This window comes from Salmo salar, chromosome 21 (assembly GCF_965601325.2).
Source record: "Salmo salar chromosome 21, fSalSal1, whole genome shotgun sequence".
In the NCBI taxonomy this organism is placed as follows: domain Eukaryota; kingdom Metazoa; phylum Chordata; class Actinopteri; order Salmoniformes; family Salmonidae; genus Salmo; species Salmo salar.
In genome coordinates, this window is record NC_138311.1 from 28,457,192 (window position 1) to 28,475,580 (window position 18,389).

Here is an 18,389-nt window from a genome sequence, read left to right on the forward strand (position 1 = left end):
CGTGAAGCACGGGGCTGGCAGCATCATGTTGTTGGGGTGCTTTGCTGCAAGAGGGACTGGTGCACTTCACAAAATAGATGGCATCGTGAGCATGGAAAATTATGTGGATATGTTGAAGCAATATCTCAAGATATCAGTCAGGAAGTTAAAGCTTGGTCGCAAATGGGTCTTCCAAGTGAACAATGACCCCAAGCATACTTCCAAAGTTGTGGCAAAACGGCTTAAGGACAACAAAGTCAAGGTATTGGAGTGGCCATCACAAAGCCCTGACCTCAATCCCATAGAACATTTGTGGGCAGAACTGAAAAAGCATGTGCGAGCAAGGAGGCCTACAAACCTGACTCAGTTTCAGTTCTGACTTCAACTGTATATATATATGTGTGTGTGTGTGTGTGTGTGTGTGTGTGTGTGTGTGTGTGTGTGTGTGTGTGTGTGTGTGTGTGTGTGTGTGTGTGTGTGTGTGTGTGTGTGTGTGTGTGTGTGTGTGTGTGTGTGTGTGTGTTTCTCACCAGCAATAGTAGCAGCACCATGTCGGCGTGGTCACACACACACGCTATGTGCAGGGCTGTCCAGAGGTCCTCATCCTGCAGGTTGACGTTTAACCCTCGCTCGATCAGAACCTCAGCCGCAAACACATTGTCATGACGAGCACACTATGGGATGAAGAGAGAGAGAAAGAGAGTGAGAGAGAGAGAGAGAGAGAGAGTGAGGAAGAGAGAGGCATGGTCGGATAATGGTGAGCCAATTGAAAAACAGCAGGTGGATGTGGTTGTGTGTGTGTTTGTGCACGTGTGTGTGCACGTGTATTCTTACCAGGTGTAGAAGAGATCCTCCAGAGGAGATAGTAGTTTTGGGGTCAGCTCTCTCCTTCAGTAGACGCAGCACTGCAACATAAAACAGGGAGAGAGAAATACTAGTCCCATTGATACAATACACATTGAAAAACCACACAAACGCCTAGCCTGTTGTGTGAACACGTGTGGATGTAGTAACAGAGATAGGCAGGACATCAGGAGAAAATATACCAGATAAACAACATAGGTAGACAACGGTTTATTAGCAAAAACTCGGTGTATTTTTCCAATAAAAATAAAAGCGCAAATGCACACACAACATGCAGCACACACACACGCACACACACGACAGCTTCCTACTCTCCAGTAAAATCCCCCTGTGTGTGACTTGTTCTCTGTGTGCCCTTCAGGAGTCAGTCAGTCAGTCAATCAGTCAGTCACTCAGTCAGTCAGTCAGTGTTTATTATAGAAGTCATCCAGTATCCCCAAAAGCACCCATTTTTGTTGTAGCCCCAGACAAAATGACTTGATTTAACTCACTGAGGGCTTGACGATTAGTTGACAAGTTGAATCAAGTGTGCTTGTCCGGGACTACAACAAAAATGTGTGCTGTTGGGGGTACTGGAGGACTGGAGTTGGGAAACACTGTAGTTGGTCTGAGAGGTGGAGCGCCTGCCTGGAAATACACGGCTCACTCACTCACATCACATCAGCTCTACTGAGCCACAGTGGATGGCACTACAAATATAGTATCCACAACACTGACATACTGACACAGATTACCTGGTAATTCTCTACAAACCATTCTACTGTACTCACACATAGACATAGATCTGCTTTACAACGATCAGTACTCACCCACCAATATCTATTATTCACAAGGAACACAGAACTGCTGACACTTTACTCACAGACTCACCCAGATCTGCCCTAACCACTACCCTCAATAATGCTTCTACATGAGGTAAAAGGAGAAGGAAATTACAGAGGGAGAGTATTAGACACAGAGAGAATGAAGAAAAGACTGAGATGGACAGATTTGAGGGCAGAGAAAGAGAGAGAAAGGAGTGAGGGGGGAGGTCTTTAGACCTATTTTCCCTCAACAACAGTGATAAGCCAAGATGGATGCTGGATAAACACTGAGAGACCTTACCTCAGCAGAACACTGAACTACTCTGTCACGCAAGCCTCTGACAGACTGACATGCACCATCATACACACACACACCTATAAAGCGTCTGTGCACACACTAACTCACTGACTCTCTCAAACACTCGCTTAACCAGAGCCGTTAGCAGTGAGGGTAACAACCACTGTAATTACCAAGGGTAACGATAGTGAGGAGCCCCCAGAGTCGTTTAACCTAAGTCAGGGGTACTCAAATACTATTTGAGAAGGTCCGGTCAAACACATTTCCTAGGAGGCAAAGGTCCGGATAGATATTTATATTTATTAGTGTAGTAACAAACCCCTCCTCGCAACCCATGCATCACCAAACTGTTTACACTCCTCCTGTTGGCGGAGATAAGATTTTGCCGTTTTAAGTGTACCTTGAATTCTAAATAAATCACTGACAGTGTCACCAGTCAAGCACCCCCACACCATCACATCTCCTCCTCCATGCTTCACGGTGGGAACCACACATGCAGAGATCATCCATTCACCTACTCTGCGTCACACAAAGACATAGCGGTTGGAACCAAAAATCTCAAATTTGAACTCATCAGGACTAAAGGACAAATTTCCACCGGTCTAAGATCCATTGATAGTGTTTCTTGGCCCAAGCAAGTCTATTCTTCTTACTGGTATCCTTAAGTAGTGGTTTCTTTGCAGAAATTTGACCATGAATGTTTGATTCACACAATCTTCTCTGAACAGTTGATGTTGAGATGTGTCTGTTACTTGAACTCTGTGAAGAATTTATTTGTCCTGCAATCTGATGTGCAATTAACTCTAATGATTTTATCGTCTGCAGCAGAGGTAACTCTGGGTCTTCCTTTCTTGTTGCAATCGTCATGAGAGACAGTTTCATCATAGCGCTTGATGGTTTTTGCAACTGTACTTGAAGAAACTTTCAAAGTTCTTGAAATTTTCTGTATTGACTGACCTTCATTTCTTAAAGTAATGATGGACTGTCGTTTCTGCTTATTTGAGCTGTACTTGCCATAATGGACTTGGTCTTTTACCAAATAGAGCTGTTTTCTGTATACCAACCCTACTTTGTCACAACACAACTGATTGGCTTAAGAAGGAAAGACAATCCACAAATTAACTTTTAACAAAGCACACCTGTTAATTGAAAAAGATTCCAGGTGACTACATCATGAACCTGGTTGAGAGAATGCCAAGAGTGTGCAAAGCTGTCATCAAGGCAATGTGTGGCTACTTTGAAGAATCTCAAATATAAATATATTTTGATTTGTTAAACACTTTTTTGGTTACTAAATTATTCTATATATGTTATTTCATAGTTTTCATGTCTTCACTATTATTCTACAATGTAGAAAATAGTAAAAAATAAAGGAAAACCCTTGACTGGTAGTATATATACAGTTGAAGTCGGAAGTTTACATACACTTAGGTTAGAGTTATTAAAACTTGTTTTTCAACCACTCCACAAATGTCTTGCTAACAAACTATAGTTTTGGCAAGCCGGTTAGGACATCTACTTTGACACAAGTAATTTTTCCAACAATTGTTTGCAGACAGATTATTTCACTTATAATTCACTGTATCACAATTCCAGTGGGTCAGAAGTTTACATACACTAAGTTGACTGTGCCTTTAAATAGCTTGGAAAATTCCACAAAATTATGTCATGGCTTTAGAAGCTTCTGATAGGCTAATGTACATCATTTGAGTCAATTGGAGGTGTACCTGTGGATGTATTTCAAGGCCTACCTTCAAACTCAGTGCCTCTTCGCTTGACATCATGGGAAAATCAAAAGAAATCAGCCAAGTCCTCAGAAAAAAAATTGTAGACCTTCACAAGTCAGGTTCATCCTTGGGAGCAATTTCCTAATGCCTGAAGGTACCACGTTGATCTGTACAAACAATAGTAAGCAAGTATAAACACCATAGAACCACGCAGCCGTCATACTGCTCAGGAAGGAGATGCGTTCTGTCTCCAAGAGATGAACGTACTTTGGTGTGAAAAGTGCAAATCAATCCCAGAACAACAGCAAAGGACCTTGTGAAGATGCTGGAGGAAACAGGTACAAAAGTATCGGTATCCACAGTAAAACGAGTCCTATATCGACATAACCTGCAAGGAAGAAGCCACTGCTCCAAAACCGCCATAAAAAAAGCCAGACTACAGTTTGCAACTGCACATGGGGACAAAGATCATCATTTTTGGAGAAATGTCCTCTGGTCTGATGAAACAAAAATAGAACTGTTTGGCCATAATGACCATTGTTATGTTTGGAGGAAAAAGGGGAGGCTTGCAAGCCAAAGAACACCATCCCAACCATGAAGCACGGGGGTGGCAGCATCATGTTGTTGGGGTGCTTTGCTGCAGGAGGGACTGGTGCACTTCACAAAATAGATGGCATCATGAGGTTAGAAAATTATGTGGATATATTGAAGCAACATCAGGATGTTAAAGCTTGGTCGCAAATGGGTCTTCGAAATGGACAATGACCCCAAGCATACTTCCAAAGTTGTGGCAAAATGGCTTAAGGACAACAAAGTCAAGGTATTGGAGTGGCCATCACAAAGCCCTGAACTCAACACTATAGAAAATTTGTTGGCAGAACTGAAAAAGCGTGTGCGAGGAAGGAGGCCTAAAAACCTGACTCAGTTACACCAGCTCTGTCAGGAGGAATGGGCCAAAATTCACCCAACTTGCGGAAGGCTACCCGAAACGTTTGACCCAAGTTAAACAATTTAAAGGCAATGCTACCAAATACTAATTGAGTGTAGTGGGTCAGAAGAAAAAAAAAGCTGAAATAATTAATTCTCTCTACTATTATTCTGACATTTCACATTTTTTAAATAAAGTGGTGATCCTAACTGTCCTAAAACAGGGCATTTTTACTAGGATTAAATGTCAGGAATTATGAAAAACTGAGTTTAAATGTCTTTGGCTAAGGTGTATGTAAACTTCCGACTTCAACTGTATATATGTTTCATTGTCACATACATCGGATAGATGCAGTGAAATGTGTTGTTTTACAGACTCAGACATAGTAGTACAGCGCCCTTGTAGCAAATTAGGGTTAAGTTTCTTGCGCAAATAACAGCAAAAAGTTTAAAGCCCAACTTGATTCCATAAAATGAAATGTTTTACTTTAATTCTGGGTCCGTTGTCTGCCTATTGAGGATGGCTGACCTCAGCGGTCGTTATCTAAACAGATGTGTGTATAATGACAAGGGCATATACATGTCAAGCTGAGCTAGGACATGACACCACTGAAACAAGGATGTAACAGTTTTACTTCAGTATAGTTTGACCATGCAGTGCGTGTTTCAGTATAGCCAGTGGCATCACTTGTTAGTGATTATTAATCTGATCCTCAGGTAGTGCAGGCCGCTCCATTCATTTCCCTCTAGGTCATATACGTAGGGACCCCACTTATCAACCAACCAATCTTTGCTTTGTCTTGATAATGGAGGATCCTAGTCATTTATGGGTGGATGTATTATGAACACACGAGTATACAGTCACTGAAACACACACACACATTTACATTTACATGCACATTTACATTCTAATGGTCCTTGGTGCTTAATGGAGTTTAAATGGTTGATGAGGAAGAACACAACCTTCCTAAAGTCAATCAACACAATTATCTCTCTCTCACACGCACACACACGCATGCACGCACGTGCACGCACATGCTATGCACACGCACGCACAAACACACACCTTTCTGTCGCACGCCTAAAAGCTCAGGAATATAACCCCACCTAGGTTAGTAATTAAGGATAATGGTGGTTGGCTCACCTACAGTGCTTTAGTAGAATGGTGGATATCCCTCAATAACATTGTCTGCTAAATGACTAATGCACACGCACACATTTATATGCGCACACACACAGTCTTCTTGGTGCTTAATGGAGCTTAAATGGTTGATGAGGAAGAACATAGCCTTCCTAAAGTCATTCAAAACAGTAATTTCTCTCTCTCACGCACGCACGCACGCACGCACGCACGCACGCACGCACACACGCACACACGCACACACACACAATCTAAACACTACTGTATATATTAATTTAATCACTAGTCATCAGAAATAATAGACTGATACAGTCAGGCATCAGTCTGGACGGCATCAGGTCTGTTTGACCTTCCGCACACTAGAAGTACCCATCTATGTGTTTTTATAGGGCATTGTTGAGCGTGACTGAACAGAGGTCAGAAGTCAAGAGCTATGTATGTATTGACCCTCAGGGCAATCAAACAGAAGTGATGTATGCTGGACCATATGGCTGGTGTTCCATTTCCGTTCTATTGGATCATGACAACACTTTCCGGTGTTGTGGTTCTCTATTAGTCCATACGTTTACACTGCCCACTGTTCTGCTGTTCTATTGGTCCATAGGTCAACACTGTCCTCTGTCCTGCTCTACTATTGGTTCATATGCCAATGCTACCCACTGTTCTGTTCTATTGAAATGATTGACAGGTACTATCCAGTATTGCTGTGGACCATTACATCTCTACACACTCTAAGACCATGTCTTTTCCATCCCCTATACACAATACAGCCACCTAGCTCATATACTACTCATGGAAAACCAATGGATATCCTGTCTTCATGATTAGCATTATTATTACTACTGTGCATACTACCTTCTTACTTACTTTTTACTTGATTATGATTTATATTTTTGTTGTAATGTACTGTTGCGGGAGCTCATGAATAAACATTTCACTGCACCTTTTATACCTAATGAAAACTGTGTACGCACCGAATAAAATTTGACTTGATTTGATCAGTGCTAACTCAGGCAGTGAGCATTTTGGCAGCAGTGTAAATGAATGCAAATCAGGTTGTTGCTCTTTTGCCCTGTGTTAGTGTGTTTATCTGTGTGCTCTGTTTCATCAGGCTGTTTGACCGTGAAGAGACAGAGGGAGAGTGTGCGAGAAAGAGAGAGAAAACAACCAGCTGTCATTTTGGGGTAAACTGAAAAACAGCTGTGGGAGACATATGTGGAGTTTCCATAGCAACCAGATGGGAGCCGTTGTGGAGAGAGGGAAAGAGAGATGGAGGGAGAGAGCGAGAGCTGGAGAGAAGAGGCGGGAGGAATAATGACAGAGGAAAGGAGAAAGAGAGAGAGAGGACTGATGTTCTCTGTTCATCCCAGAACTCCCCTACAGACTCAAGTCTTTCAATCACCCTTCCAATAAAAGATGACCCTATCCTCCCCATCGGCATATTCCACTCTTCAGCCGTCCAAAAGATGACCACATACTGCTTATCATACAGTCCCTGCAGCCAAACTCTAGCCAGATGCAACCAGAATGCAAACAGTGAATGGAATGCACTATGAATCCAATGCCAACCTTGAATAGATTCCTGATGACTCAACAGAGTCTCCCTATCAGTTATAGAAGTGGAGTCGGATCAGACATATTTCTGTAGATGCTAAGTCAGACACATTCCGGTAAGGGAAACATGTTTCCACTCTGACCTTGTACTATTGTCAGACCTGGCAGAGGCACTCCAGTCTCTCTTGCATAACATGTCAATTGCATTATGTACAAGGTCACTAACCAGTAGCCACTCCAAATGATTATCGAGTCGCTGGTGTACAGTTATAGTATGCTCCACTACAGCCCTGAGAGCTATGTCTGCTGAGTTAATGATATACAATGGAAGCAAGTGATGCCAACATGATATCATTGATAAGCGTCAATCTGGTATGATTCTGCAAAAATACAGGCATCAAGGAACATGATGTGAATACATTGCATACACATGGACACCTAGAGAAAAGCATCACGGACATGCATTGCATTTAGGCAGGGAGACGTATGCAATGGATGCAGCGGGAGAAAAAAAGAGAAGTATACAGTTATACTGTAGCTTTACCGCTAGGGAGAGAGGGAGAGGGGAAGAAGGAGTAATAAATAGTCGGTGAGTGGAGGGTGTCTAGGCTACTCCATAAGGGGATGGAATCCAAATACACTTGTTCAAATCCCACTCGATCCATCTCTCTCTTTCTCTAAATGTTTCTCTCTGTTCTATTCATCCCAGAACTCCATCCTTGTGAATGTATCTTCAAATGCCCCTTCAATAACATGACATACATTACCTATCACCTCTTTTTTCGCATTCCTTACCAGTACACCATCCATATTATTAGTCCCTATGTGTGTTCCGCTATACCTCATCCCAACTCTCCAATATGAAACCTACTGTAAATTCTCATCCCTGTAAATTATTCTGTCTCAGTGCTTCTTATCAGACATTCATAGTCACCACAATCCCTCGTCTTGCATGGCTGCTCTATGTTTTCCAAAAGAGCTTTGGAGTCTTCTCTCCATTTCCATCCTTCAGGAAAAACAATATACACTGTTCTCAGACAAGACACAATCCTAAGAGCACAGACTTCCTTGATGGGATCTGTGATGCAGAAAAAAGTTATCTAGAGAGATTTGGGATTTGTAATTCCACCGCATCATTTGGGGAATACTTCCTGTGAATCTCTGTGAGTAATGCTTTATGAATTCTGTTAGAGTGATTAAGCTATGCATTCATATAGACTCTTAAAACAAATGTTTTAAGGATTGTAGCAAGTATGTATTAAATGCAGTATTATGTGTGCATAGACAGATGGATCATAAAAAGTGTTAATCAAGTTTATTCTCTCCCAAACAATCTTGAAGCATTGAAGGACATTCAGTTAGTAGTAGTCTGTTGGAACAAGCTTCCCAAGGGTTTGACATCTTAATTAAAAAATGCTACAAGATATTCTGCAGCAGATGTAAGAATGGAATCTAAATTACATTTGCACTCAGCAAAGCTCAGTAGCAACAAATGAGTTCATAAGTATGTGCTTTCCTTATTAAAGTTTCTCTTAAGCTCCTCTGGTTTCTCAAGTAATATCTCTGGCTTAATTCTCACATTGGGTTAGATACCCCTATTACTAGTCTGTTCAACCTCTCTTTCGTATCGTCTCAGATTCCTAAAGATTGGAAAGCGGCCACAGTCATCCCAATCTTCAAAGGGGGAGACACTCTAGACCCAAACTGTTACAGACCTATATCCATCTGCCCTGCTGTTCTAAAGTCTTCGAAAGCCAAGTGAACAAACAGATCACCGACCATTTCGAATCCCACCGTACCTTCTCACCTATGCAATCTGGTTTCCGAGCTGGTCACGGGTGCACCTCAACCACGCTCAAGGTCCGAAACGATATAAATAACCGCCATCGATAAAAGACAGTACTGTGCAACTGTCTTCATCGACCTGGCCAAGACTTTTGACTTGGTTTCTCTAATGACTGCCTCGCCTGGTTCACCAACTACTTCTCAGATAGGGTTCAGTGTGTCAAATCGGAGGGCCTGTTGTCTAGACCTATGGGGGTGCCACAGGGTTCAATTCTCAGGCTGACTCTTTTCTCTGTATATATCAATGATGTCGCTCTTGCTGCGGGTGATTCTTTGATCTACCTCTACGCAGACAACACCATTCTATATACATCTGGCCCTTCCTTGGACACTGCGTTAACAAACCTCCAAACGAGGTTCAACGCCATACAACACTCCTTCCGTGGCCTCGAACTGATCTTAAATGCAAGTAAAATGAAATGCATGCTCTTCAACCGATCGCTGCCCGCACCCGCCCGCCTGACTAGCATCACAACTCTGGACGGTTCTGACTTAGAATATGTGGACAACTATAAATACCTAGGTGTCTGGCTAGACTGTAAACTCTCCTTCCAGACTCACATTAAGCATCTCCAATCCAAAGTTAAATCTAGAATCGGCTTCCTATTTCCTTCACTCATGTTGCCAAACATACCCTTGTAAAACTGACTATCCTACCGATACTTCGGCGATGTAATTTATAAAATAGCCTCCAACACTCTACTAAGCAAATTGGATGCAGTCTATCACAGTGCCATCCGTTTTGTCACCAAAGGCTCATATAATTCCCACCACTGCGACCTGTATTTTCTCGTTGGCTGGTCCTCGCTACATATTCGTCACCAAACCCACTGGCTCCAGGTCATCTATAAGTCTTTGCTAGGTAAAGCTCCGCCTTATCTCAGCTCACTGGTCACGATAGCAACACCCACCCGTAGCACGCGCTCCAGCAGGTATATTTCACTGGTTACCCCCAAAGCCAACACCTACTTTGGCCGTCTTTCCTTCCAGTTTTCTGCTGCCTATGACTGGAACGAATTGCAAAAATCACTGAAGTTGGAGACTTATATCTCCCTCACTAACTTTAAGCGTCAGCAGTCAGAGCAGCTTACCGATCTCTGCAGCTGTACACAGCCCATCTGTAAATAGCCCATCCAACCAACTACCTACCTCATCCCCATATTTGTTTTTGTTTTTCTGCTCTTTTGCACACCAGTATTTCTACTTGTACATCCTCATCTGCACATATATCACTCCAGTGTAAATTGCTAAAGTGTAGTTACTTCGCCACTATTGGTCTATTTATTGCCTTACCTCCTTACTTCATTTGCACACACTGTATACAGATTTTTCTATTGTGTTATTGACTGTACATTTGTTTATCCCATGTGTAACTCTGTGTTGTTGTTTTAGTCGCACTGCTTTGCTTTACATTAGCCAGGTCGCAGTTGTAAATGAGAACTTCTCCTCAACTGGCCTGCCTGGTTAAATAAAGGCGAAATAAAGAAATAAAATGTAAAACATTGATCTGTTCCCCTATTTGGTGGACAAAGGCCACAATAATCACAAAGAGTCAGTTATTGTGTCCAGATTGCTGGTTTCGCTCTCTCTCACTCCTTCGTTCAATCAACGGAGAGGATTTGGCACGGTGTCACAGCATGACATCTACCTTCCACTGCAAAGGCCCCTGGGAAAGGGATTGATGTGTGGCACTGACAATGAGCTTCTAGCTCTGACAGATAGACAACTGTACCAGAGCTGTATGGGAGTGAGGACGATCTTCAACACAGACACTATCAAGCTTGCTATACTGAACCCGATCAGATAGGATCAGTGTTCACGCTTTGGGCATAGGCATGCAATTAGCTTGACTGTGTATGTAGACGTCTTGACAAAGGTGTGTGTGTGTGTGTGTGTGTGTGTGTGTGTGTGTGTGTGTGTGTGTGTGTGTGTGTGTGTGTGTGTGTGTGTGTGTGTGTGTGTGTGTGTGTGTGTGTGTGTGTGTGTGTGTGTGTGTGTGTGTGTGTGTGTGTGTGTGTGTGTGTGTGTGTGCTTGCTTGTGTGCTTGCATGCATATGTGTGAGCTTGGTGCTAAACGCTGAGGTGAGGAAGACATGAAACAATGACAGCAGAGGCCATTAGTGCTTCTACCTCCTTAACTCAGAGAGCGCTGATTACAGACAGACAGACAGACAGACAGACAGACAGACAGACAGACAGACAGACAGACAGACAGACAGACAGACAGACAGACAGACAGACAGACAGACAGACAGACAGACAGACAGACAGACAGACAGACAGACAGACAGACAGACAGACAGACAGACAGACAGGGTTTTACTGGTGCTAGGCTATTCACTGTCTGTCTGTCTGTCTGATCTATAACTGCTGATCAATAGAGGACAGACTCAAGAGGAGGAAGCGAGTAGGGAGAGAGGAGGAGGAGAACGGTGATTTTCCTACATATAATTACACTTGTCTTAAGTGACAGGAGGTCTCAGTTGATTGTGTAATGTATGCACGACAGGGCACCCACCCACTGATACTGATGCTACTCTACAGTATTTTAGTACAAACAGGGGTTTCATAGTCAAAGAGAATCTCAACCGTTATCATTCTCTGATTTTATATGTTATGAAATCTAAATCACAACACAAGTCACATGATCATATCATGATGTATAGTAATCTGATATTAAAACACCCACTACTTTGGTTAGATGCGGAGTAATAATGGACAGATGCTAATATAAAACAGGTTTCCTAGGCATTGAGACACAGAACTATATTATGATTATCAGGTTATCAAACAGCTGTGAACTGCAACTGGACAGAGAGCCACTCTGTCACACTCAAGTAATATCTCTGTCTACCAGAGCCCTAACCTCATATAAGATAATAAAAATCATTCATATGTTTGATGAGATTGAGTCTACTGTATAGTAGACTCAATCTCATCAAACATATGATTTTGCTGGGAACGTAACATCTAATATCACCTCAATAACACAGCTACTGTATATACCAATCATTCCCCAGTGTGGAATATTCCATGTCATCATTCTGGAATGGTATTGTGAATTGATTTTGGGTTCCACGCCTCTTGAAGGGAACAGATGCTCCGGTCACAGCCGTGCCTCCCACTGATGAAGTTAAGAGATTACTTTAGAAAGGCAATTTCACCAAATGTCACTATCAATGCAAGTCCCAGTTTACATATGGCAGGGAGGAATCAAGCTGAAAAAGGCTCATGTCTCTCTCGTCTCTCATTCTCTCTTTTTTCCCCCATTCACCTCCCTGCCTGTTCTTTTTCTTTGATTCTCACTTTCTACTTTTTTATGACATAGCCCTCTATCCTCTCCTTTCAATCTCTTTACCCATCTCCACATTTCCGTCACTCTCTATTTTCCTCTCTGCTTCGATCTGATTTCCTGCCAGTGATTTCTGATAAGATAAGTGTGTGTGTGTGTGTGTGTGTGTGTGTGTGTGTGTGTGTGTGTGTGTGTGTGTGTGTGTGTGTGTGTGTGTGTGTGTGTGTGTGTGTGTGTGTGTGTGTGTGTGTGTGTGTGTGTGTGTGTGTGTGTGTGTGTGTGTGTGTGTGTGTGTGTGTGCATCTCTTATTACTAGTCTGCCTCGTCAGCAGTGTGTTTCTAGTTTATCTGTGAATATGTGTCCAAAGCCAACTCCATACTGACAAAGTTGAATTAGGATAGACACACAGACGGAGAGAGATAGAGAGAGAGATGCCAAACATTCTAAATGATAATGAGTCATGATGGTACAAGGTGTTGTTTTCTCAGCTTGAATGGTTCATAGCCATTATTGTATCAATCAAAGAACAAATGAAATGAAAACATATAAATAATTACAGAGGGAGGTTGGGTGCTATTATGAATACCTTACACAACTAATACAGAAGATGTTCATGCCACAGACATTCCACAGTCATCCAGAATAATATCCACATGCCTCGCTATAGCTAGATAAACGTTTGGACACAGTCTATAACTCTCATTTCATAGCTTTTCACTTCAATGAGAGATTCACCACCAGATAAGGCCTTCACAAGATAAAGCAAAGCAAAAAACCCAATCTGCTACATAAATCTTTGAGGGTGGTATTTCCTCCATTATCTCCAGAACAGAGGAGCTGATCTCATCACTAATAACAGCGGGCTGAGATGAGATCCCTGTGGAATACTAAGCATTGATTTTCCTTCCACACATCCCCATGATCTCGCTGAGTCCGGTTTTCCAGGGTTTGGGGAGCTTGGTACAGGCAGAACTAACCCCAATTCCCACCCTGGCCCCCTAAATTACCCCCCTCTCACCCCCAGATGGACCCCTAGGTCTCTCGACATCGGGTGTATTTACACATTTCCTCCTCTCAAAAATGATTAAGGATTTTGCTGTGAATACAATTCCAGAAATGTTCCCACATATCTCCTGGGATAAAGGAGGCCTGAGGCGACCATGTTTCCTACATGGATTTGGAATGGAGTGGAATTGAGACAGAAACATGCTGTGGAGCATTACTGTATTTTCCCACACAGTAATTGGCACAGACGTACACATACACATATACACAGAAACTGACATTGCCTACAAGTAACATTACACACACAGAGACATAGAAACAGTCAACAGGCCAAAGATCAGGGTTGGGGAGTAACTGATTACATGTAATCTGATTACAAAAAATATATAAATGTAATCGCTTACGTTACCAGCAAAAATATTGTATCAGATTACAGACACTTTTTAAAACGATAAGATTACTTCTTGGATTACTCTTAAATTCAGAAAGGATGTTAGTGAAAAAAACACATTGAGACCTTTCTGCTTTCTCAATTACATTAAATTCAGCATTTAAAATGTTAACGATTTTTCCACCTGAGTTAGCCTGAGACCACTATGATGGCACACCAAATGTGTATAAAGAATTATTTTTGTCTTCTTCTGCATCTTAAGGGGAAATTAATTAGAAAGTAACTGAAAGTAATCAGATTACAGTAATCCAAAAGACACATTACTGACTACAATTTTAGATAGTTAACCATGGGATCATCAAAGCAACAAATCAGTAATAGCAGGAATAACAAGAAGGGAATTCAGTCCGATGGTGTGAAATAAGACTTATCATCATGTCTCCATCTACACGGTATCATGCCTATGGAACATCAAATCTGCAGGACAACATCCTGTCCAACAACATCTTCTCCAACAACATCTTCTCCAACAACATCTTCTCCAACAACATCCTATCCAACAGCATCTTGTTCAGCAGAGCCTTGACAGTTCCAAGTCTAGTTAATCAGACCAATGGTTGGCAGCTGATTTTGCCCACCGTACCAAAAGCCAGTGGCAGTAACAGTCTTGTGCCAGTCCTGTACCATGCTGTTGCATGGGTGGCGATTAGGATTTCTACTCAGGGGTAAACAGTGGCGATTCATGCCCGGCCAAAGGACCAGGTTTTAGTCAGGCAGTTGCATGGGTACACCAGCTGCTCACAAGTACCCCAGCTGAAGATCATTGGCAGCCAAAAGGGGGGAGATTAGCATAGTGACCTGCAATGGCTGCAGGGAGGTCTGACAGATACACACAGACAGCTGGGCAAACGGCTGGCAAACAAGAGCATGGGTGGCGAGAAAGATAAGGAAGGGATGGAGAGAGAGAAAGAGAGAGAGAGAGAGACAGAGAGAGAAAGAGGGAGAAAGACAGACAGAGAAGTAAAAAGGGAAGGGAGGTAGAGAGAGAATAGGGAGAAAGAGAAGAGGCCATAGTGAGATAAATAAATGTCCATTGTAAAAGCAATCATAGAGTATAGAGTATCCACTAGTAGTGATACGTTATGAAGACATAAAGTGTGTTTGACTGCAGCTCTGTGTGTATGGGCCTGTGGCTTTAAGGGTAGAGTCCCTCAGATCCCTGCCTGGGGGCAACAGTTGATTTAGAGTCAGGCTCACAAGAGATCTCTCTCTCTTCCCTCTGAGGTCTAGGCAGAATCCCTAATGAGGAATCTCTCAGTTGATAGAATAGGGAGGTGCGCACACACACACACACACACACACACACACACACACACACACACACACACACACACACACACACACACACACACACACACACACACACACACACACACACACACACACACACACACACACACACACACACAGTCAATCTGGTCAGCTGTTGGTTGACTTAATATCATCCTCTCCATCCACATAATGGGGGAAATCTCTGAGCTCTGTAATCGTTGTGCTGTCCTGCACAACCCCTTCTTTATTAGATTACTTCTGCTTGTCTCCCAAGAGCTGCATTTAACTCTGAATATTAGCTAGGTGTGTTTTTATGAATAAGTGTGTGTGTGTGACAGAGTGAGAGAGTTTGTGTCCTGACTAGCCTGTAATCAGTTTGAAGGATGAGCTAATACTGCAAAGCTAATGGCCACTCCTCACCCTTGCCACATCCATTTGTCTTTTCCCAACTGCTGCACTAACAAACACACACACACACACACACACACACGCACACGCACACGTACACGCACACGCACACTCTAAGCAGAATACTGATTAGCAGCTGAAACTCTGGAGAGGGAATGAAGAGTGAATATTGAAGGAGGAACAGAATACAAAGAGAGGAAGGGAGAAAAATAAGGAATAGAGAGAGAGAGAGATAGAGAGAGGCTTTTTTTACCGCTCCGTGGGAGGCACTGACTAAATGTCTTCTGTTCACTTTCAACTGAGACCCACTTTGGGATGCTGATAATGTTTTGAGGTCTGTTGCATTACTATAGGTCTGTAGGGATGGGTGTGGAGAGGGTAAACCCAAAACATGTGGAATAGGTCTGTTGCATTACTATAGGTCTGTAGGGATGGGTGTGGAGAGGGTAAACCCAAAACATGTGGACTAGGTCTGTTCACGCCAGTGTACACATGTCCGTATATGTGTGTGAGTGATTTGAAAGGGACTCAGATGGTCCCCAGCCGTGCAGAGAATGATGTAAGTGCTGTAAGAGTAGGGCTCATGTATGCCACTCATTACACACTGAACACGTCCCACTGCCTATTCTGATTGAACTGACTCAAAGCTCATAAAACTGTCAGAAGTCAATAGCTCAAATGAAGTGCTACTGAACTCAGATATGAGGCCATCAGTTTGTGAATTTAATCTAAGACAGTTTTACAGAAATATAGCCATTACACTCTGGAAATACTAGCATCAACATACTCACACTCTTTATCTCTATAGCTACCCCCCATACACACAGACAGGCAGGCAGAGACAGACAGACAGGCAGGCAGAGACAGACAGACAGGCAGGCAGAGACAGACAGACAGACAGACAGACAGACAGACAGACAGACAGACAGACAGACAGACAGACAGACAGACAGACAGACAGACAGACAGACAGACAGACAGACAGACAGACAGACAGACAGACAGACAGACAGACAGACAGACATGCAGCTAGACAGACACAGAGACATAGGTAAACACAAACCTTCTTTGTCGTCGTGGCGTATGATGGCGTCCTGTATGATGTCACCGAGGCTGAAGCGAATGCGGTGTTTCTTCATGTGGCTGGTGGGTGGGGCTTTTACCTTGACTCCTCCTCCCGGTTTCTGCAGGGTCTTCTCCCGCTCATAGTACTCCCTTATTTGGTCACAGCGCATCCTCCTGACCAGCCGCTGGCGCTGGCCAAACGGGAGAGACTCCAGCAGACACTGGTCGATCTCCATGTTCTGACGAAACACGTTACATAGCTGAAAACAACCTGCAGAGAGAGGGAGGGAGGGAGGTAGAGAAGGGAAAAGGAGAGAGAAAAACATTAGCATATCATGTTTTGTGATGAGAATCTGTCTCAACAGTTCATACAAGTTGAAAACAGACTGATGTTAAACATAGTAAAACAGCTAGTGTGTGTGTGTGTGTGTGTGTGTGTGTGTGTGTGTGTGTGTGTGTGTGTGTGTGTGTGTGAGAGAGACACAGACACTGCTGTTAGATACAGTAAATAACTGGAACCACTCCATGTTTATTTAAATATAGTCTGACATTGAGCGAACAGGACAACGCTTGGATGATAAAGCACACCAGTGCTGTCTGTTTCACCCACAAGCAAGTGTGTGTGTGTCTATTTGTGTTTGTGTGTGTTTATAATGGACTACACTTGCACTGCCTTTATCCTCTGGGTGTTTTGAAAAAAACAACACACTGTTTAATGTCTTCTCTTCCGCATCCCAAAGGCTGTAGTGAATATCATGACTTAGCATGTTGTCTGTCCCAGTGGAAGAGAGCCAGGAGTTCTGCTCACTACCCAGTCTCTGAACCTATTACGGCCTGTCTGCTTACTGCTGCTGCAGCAGAGCTAAGCCTCAGTGACTGCAGTGGAATGAATCACGACACATCAGGACCAAACCATGCTTATTTAAGAAGATAGTTCCAGACTTATAAAATTGTAAATATGCATAGCATTGTTCAGTGATGAAGGCTGGAAAATCAGACCAACCAGAAGTAAAGTTGCAATTCATAGGCAATCAGAGACCATGATGCTTCCAAGGGCATAAAAAGTAATCAAAAAGAATTGAATTCCAGACAATCTAATACCCAAAGTCTGCCCCCGGATGCAATACAGAAAGTTTTCAATGACATGGTGTGTGTGTGCGTGTGTGTGTGTGTGTGTGTGTGTGTGTGTGTGTGTGTGTGTGTGTGTGTGTGTGTGTGTGTGTGTGTGTTGTAATGAGTGTGTATGTCTGTTAGACAGAGACAAAGACAGCAGTGATTAGTGCAGTAATTCAGGTCACTGCTAGACCACAGGGGAGGGAAACAGAACTTTGGAAAGGCTGCCTTTGCAGATAAATTACAGACAATTCTATTTTTCTCACATACTCCTCTTCTATTCATGTCTGCTTGTCCAACTGTCTGCTTGTCTATCTGTCTGCTTGTCCAACTGTCTGCTTGTCCAACTGTCTGCTTGTCCAACTGTCTGCTTGTCCAACTGTCTGCTTGTCCAACTGTCTGCTTGTCTAACTGTCTGCTTGTCATACTGTCTGCTTGTCATACTGTCTGCTTTCCTATCTGTCTGCTTGCCTAAATGTCTGCTTGCCCAACTGTCTGCTTGTCATACTGTCTGCTTGTCCAACTGTCTGCTTGTCCAACTGTCTGCTTGTCCAACTGTCTGCTTGTCTAACTGTCTGCTTGTCATACTGTCTGCTTGTCATACTGTCTGCTTTCCTATCTGTCTGCTTGCCTAAATGTCTGCT

The 18,389-nt window shown here is 43.0% G+C and overlaps 1 protein-coding gene across 4 annotated transcripts in view; it reads right to left on the minus strand.

Annotated features, from left to right (window-relative positions):
* Window positions 1-18,389, minus strand: part of LOC106582129 (unconventional myosin-XVI) — a 225,771-nt gene that overhangs the window by 145,050 nt on the left and 62,332 nt on the right. For all 4 annotated transcript variants that reach the window (XM_082967086.1, XM_082967085.1, XM_045704630.2 and 1 more), the window contains exons 2-4: window positions 16,631-16,903; window positions 814-884; window positions 510-653 (exon numbers count right to left, since the gene is read on the minus strand). In XM_082967086.1, the coding sequence (XP_082823212.1) occupies window positions 510-653; window positions 814-884; window positions 16,631-16,868 (453 nt within the window). In that variant the 5' untranslated portion in view covers window positions 16,869-16,903. The remainder of the gene's footprint in view (window positions 1-509; window positions 654-813; window positions 885-16,630; window positions 16,904-18,389) is intronic.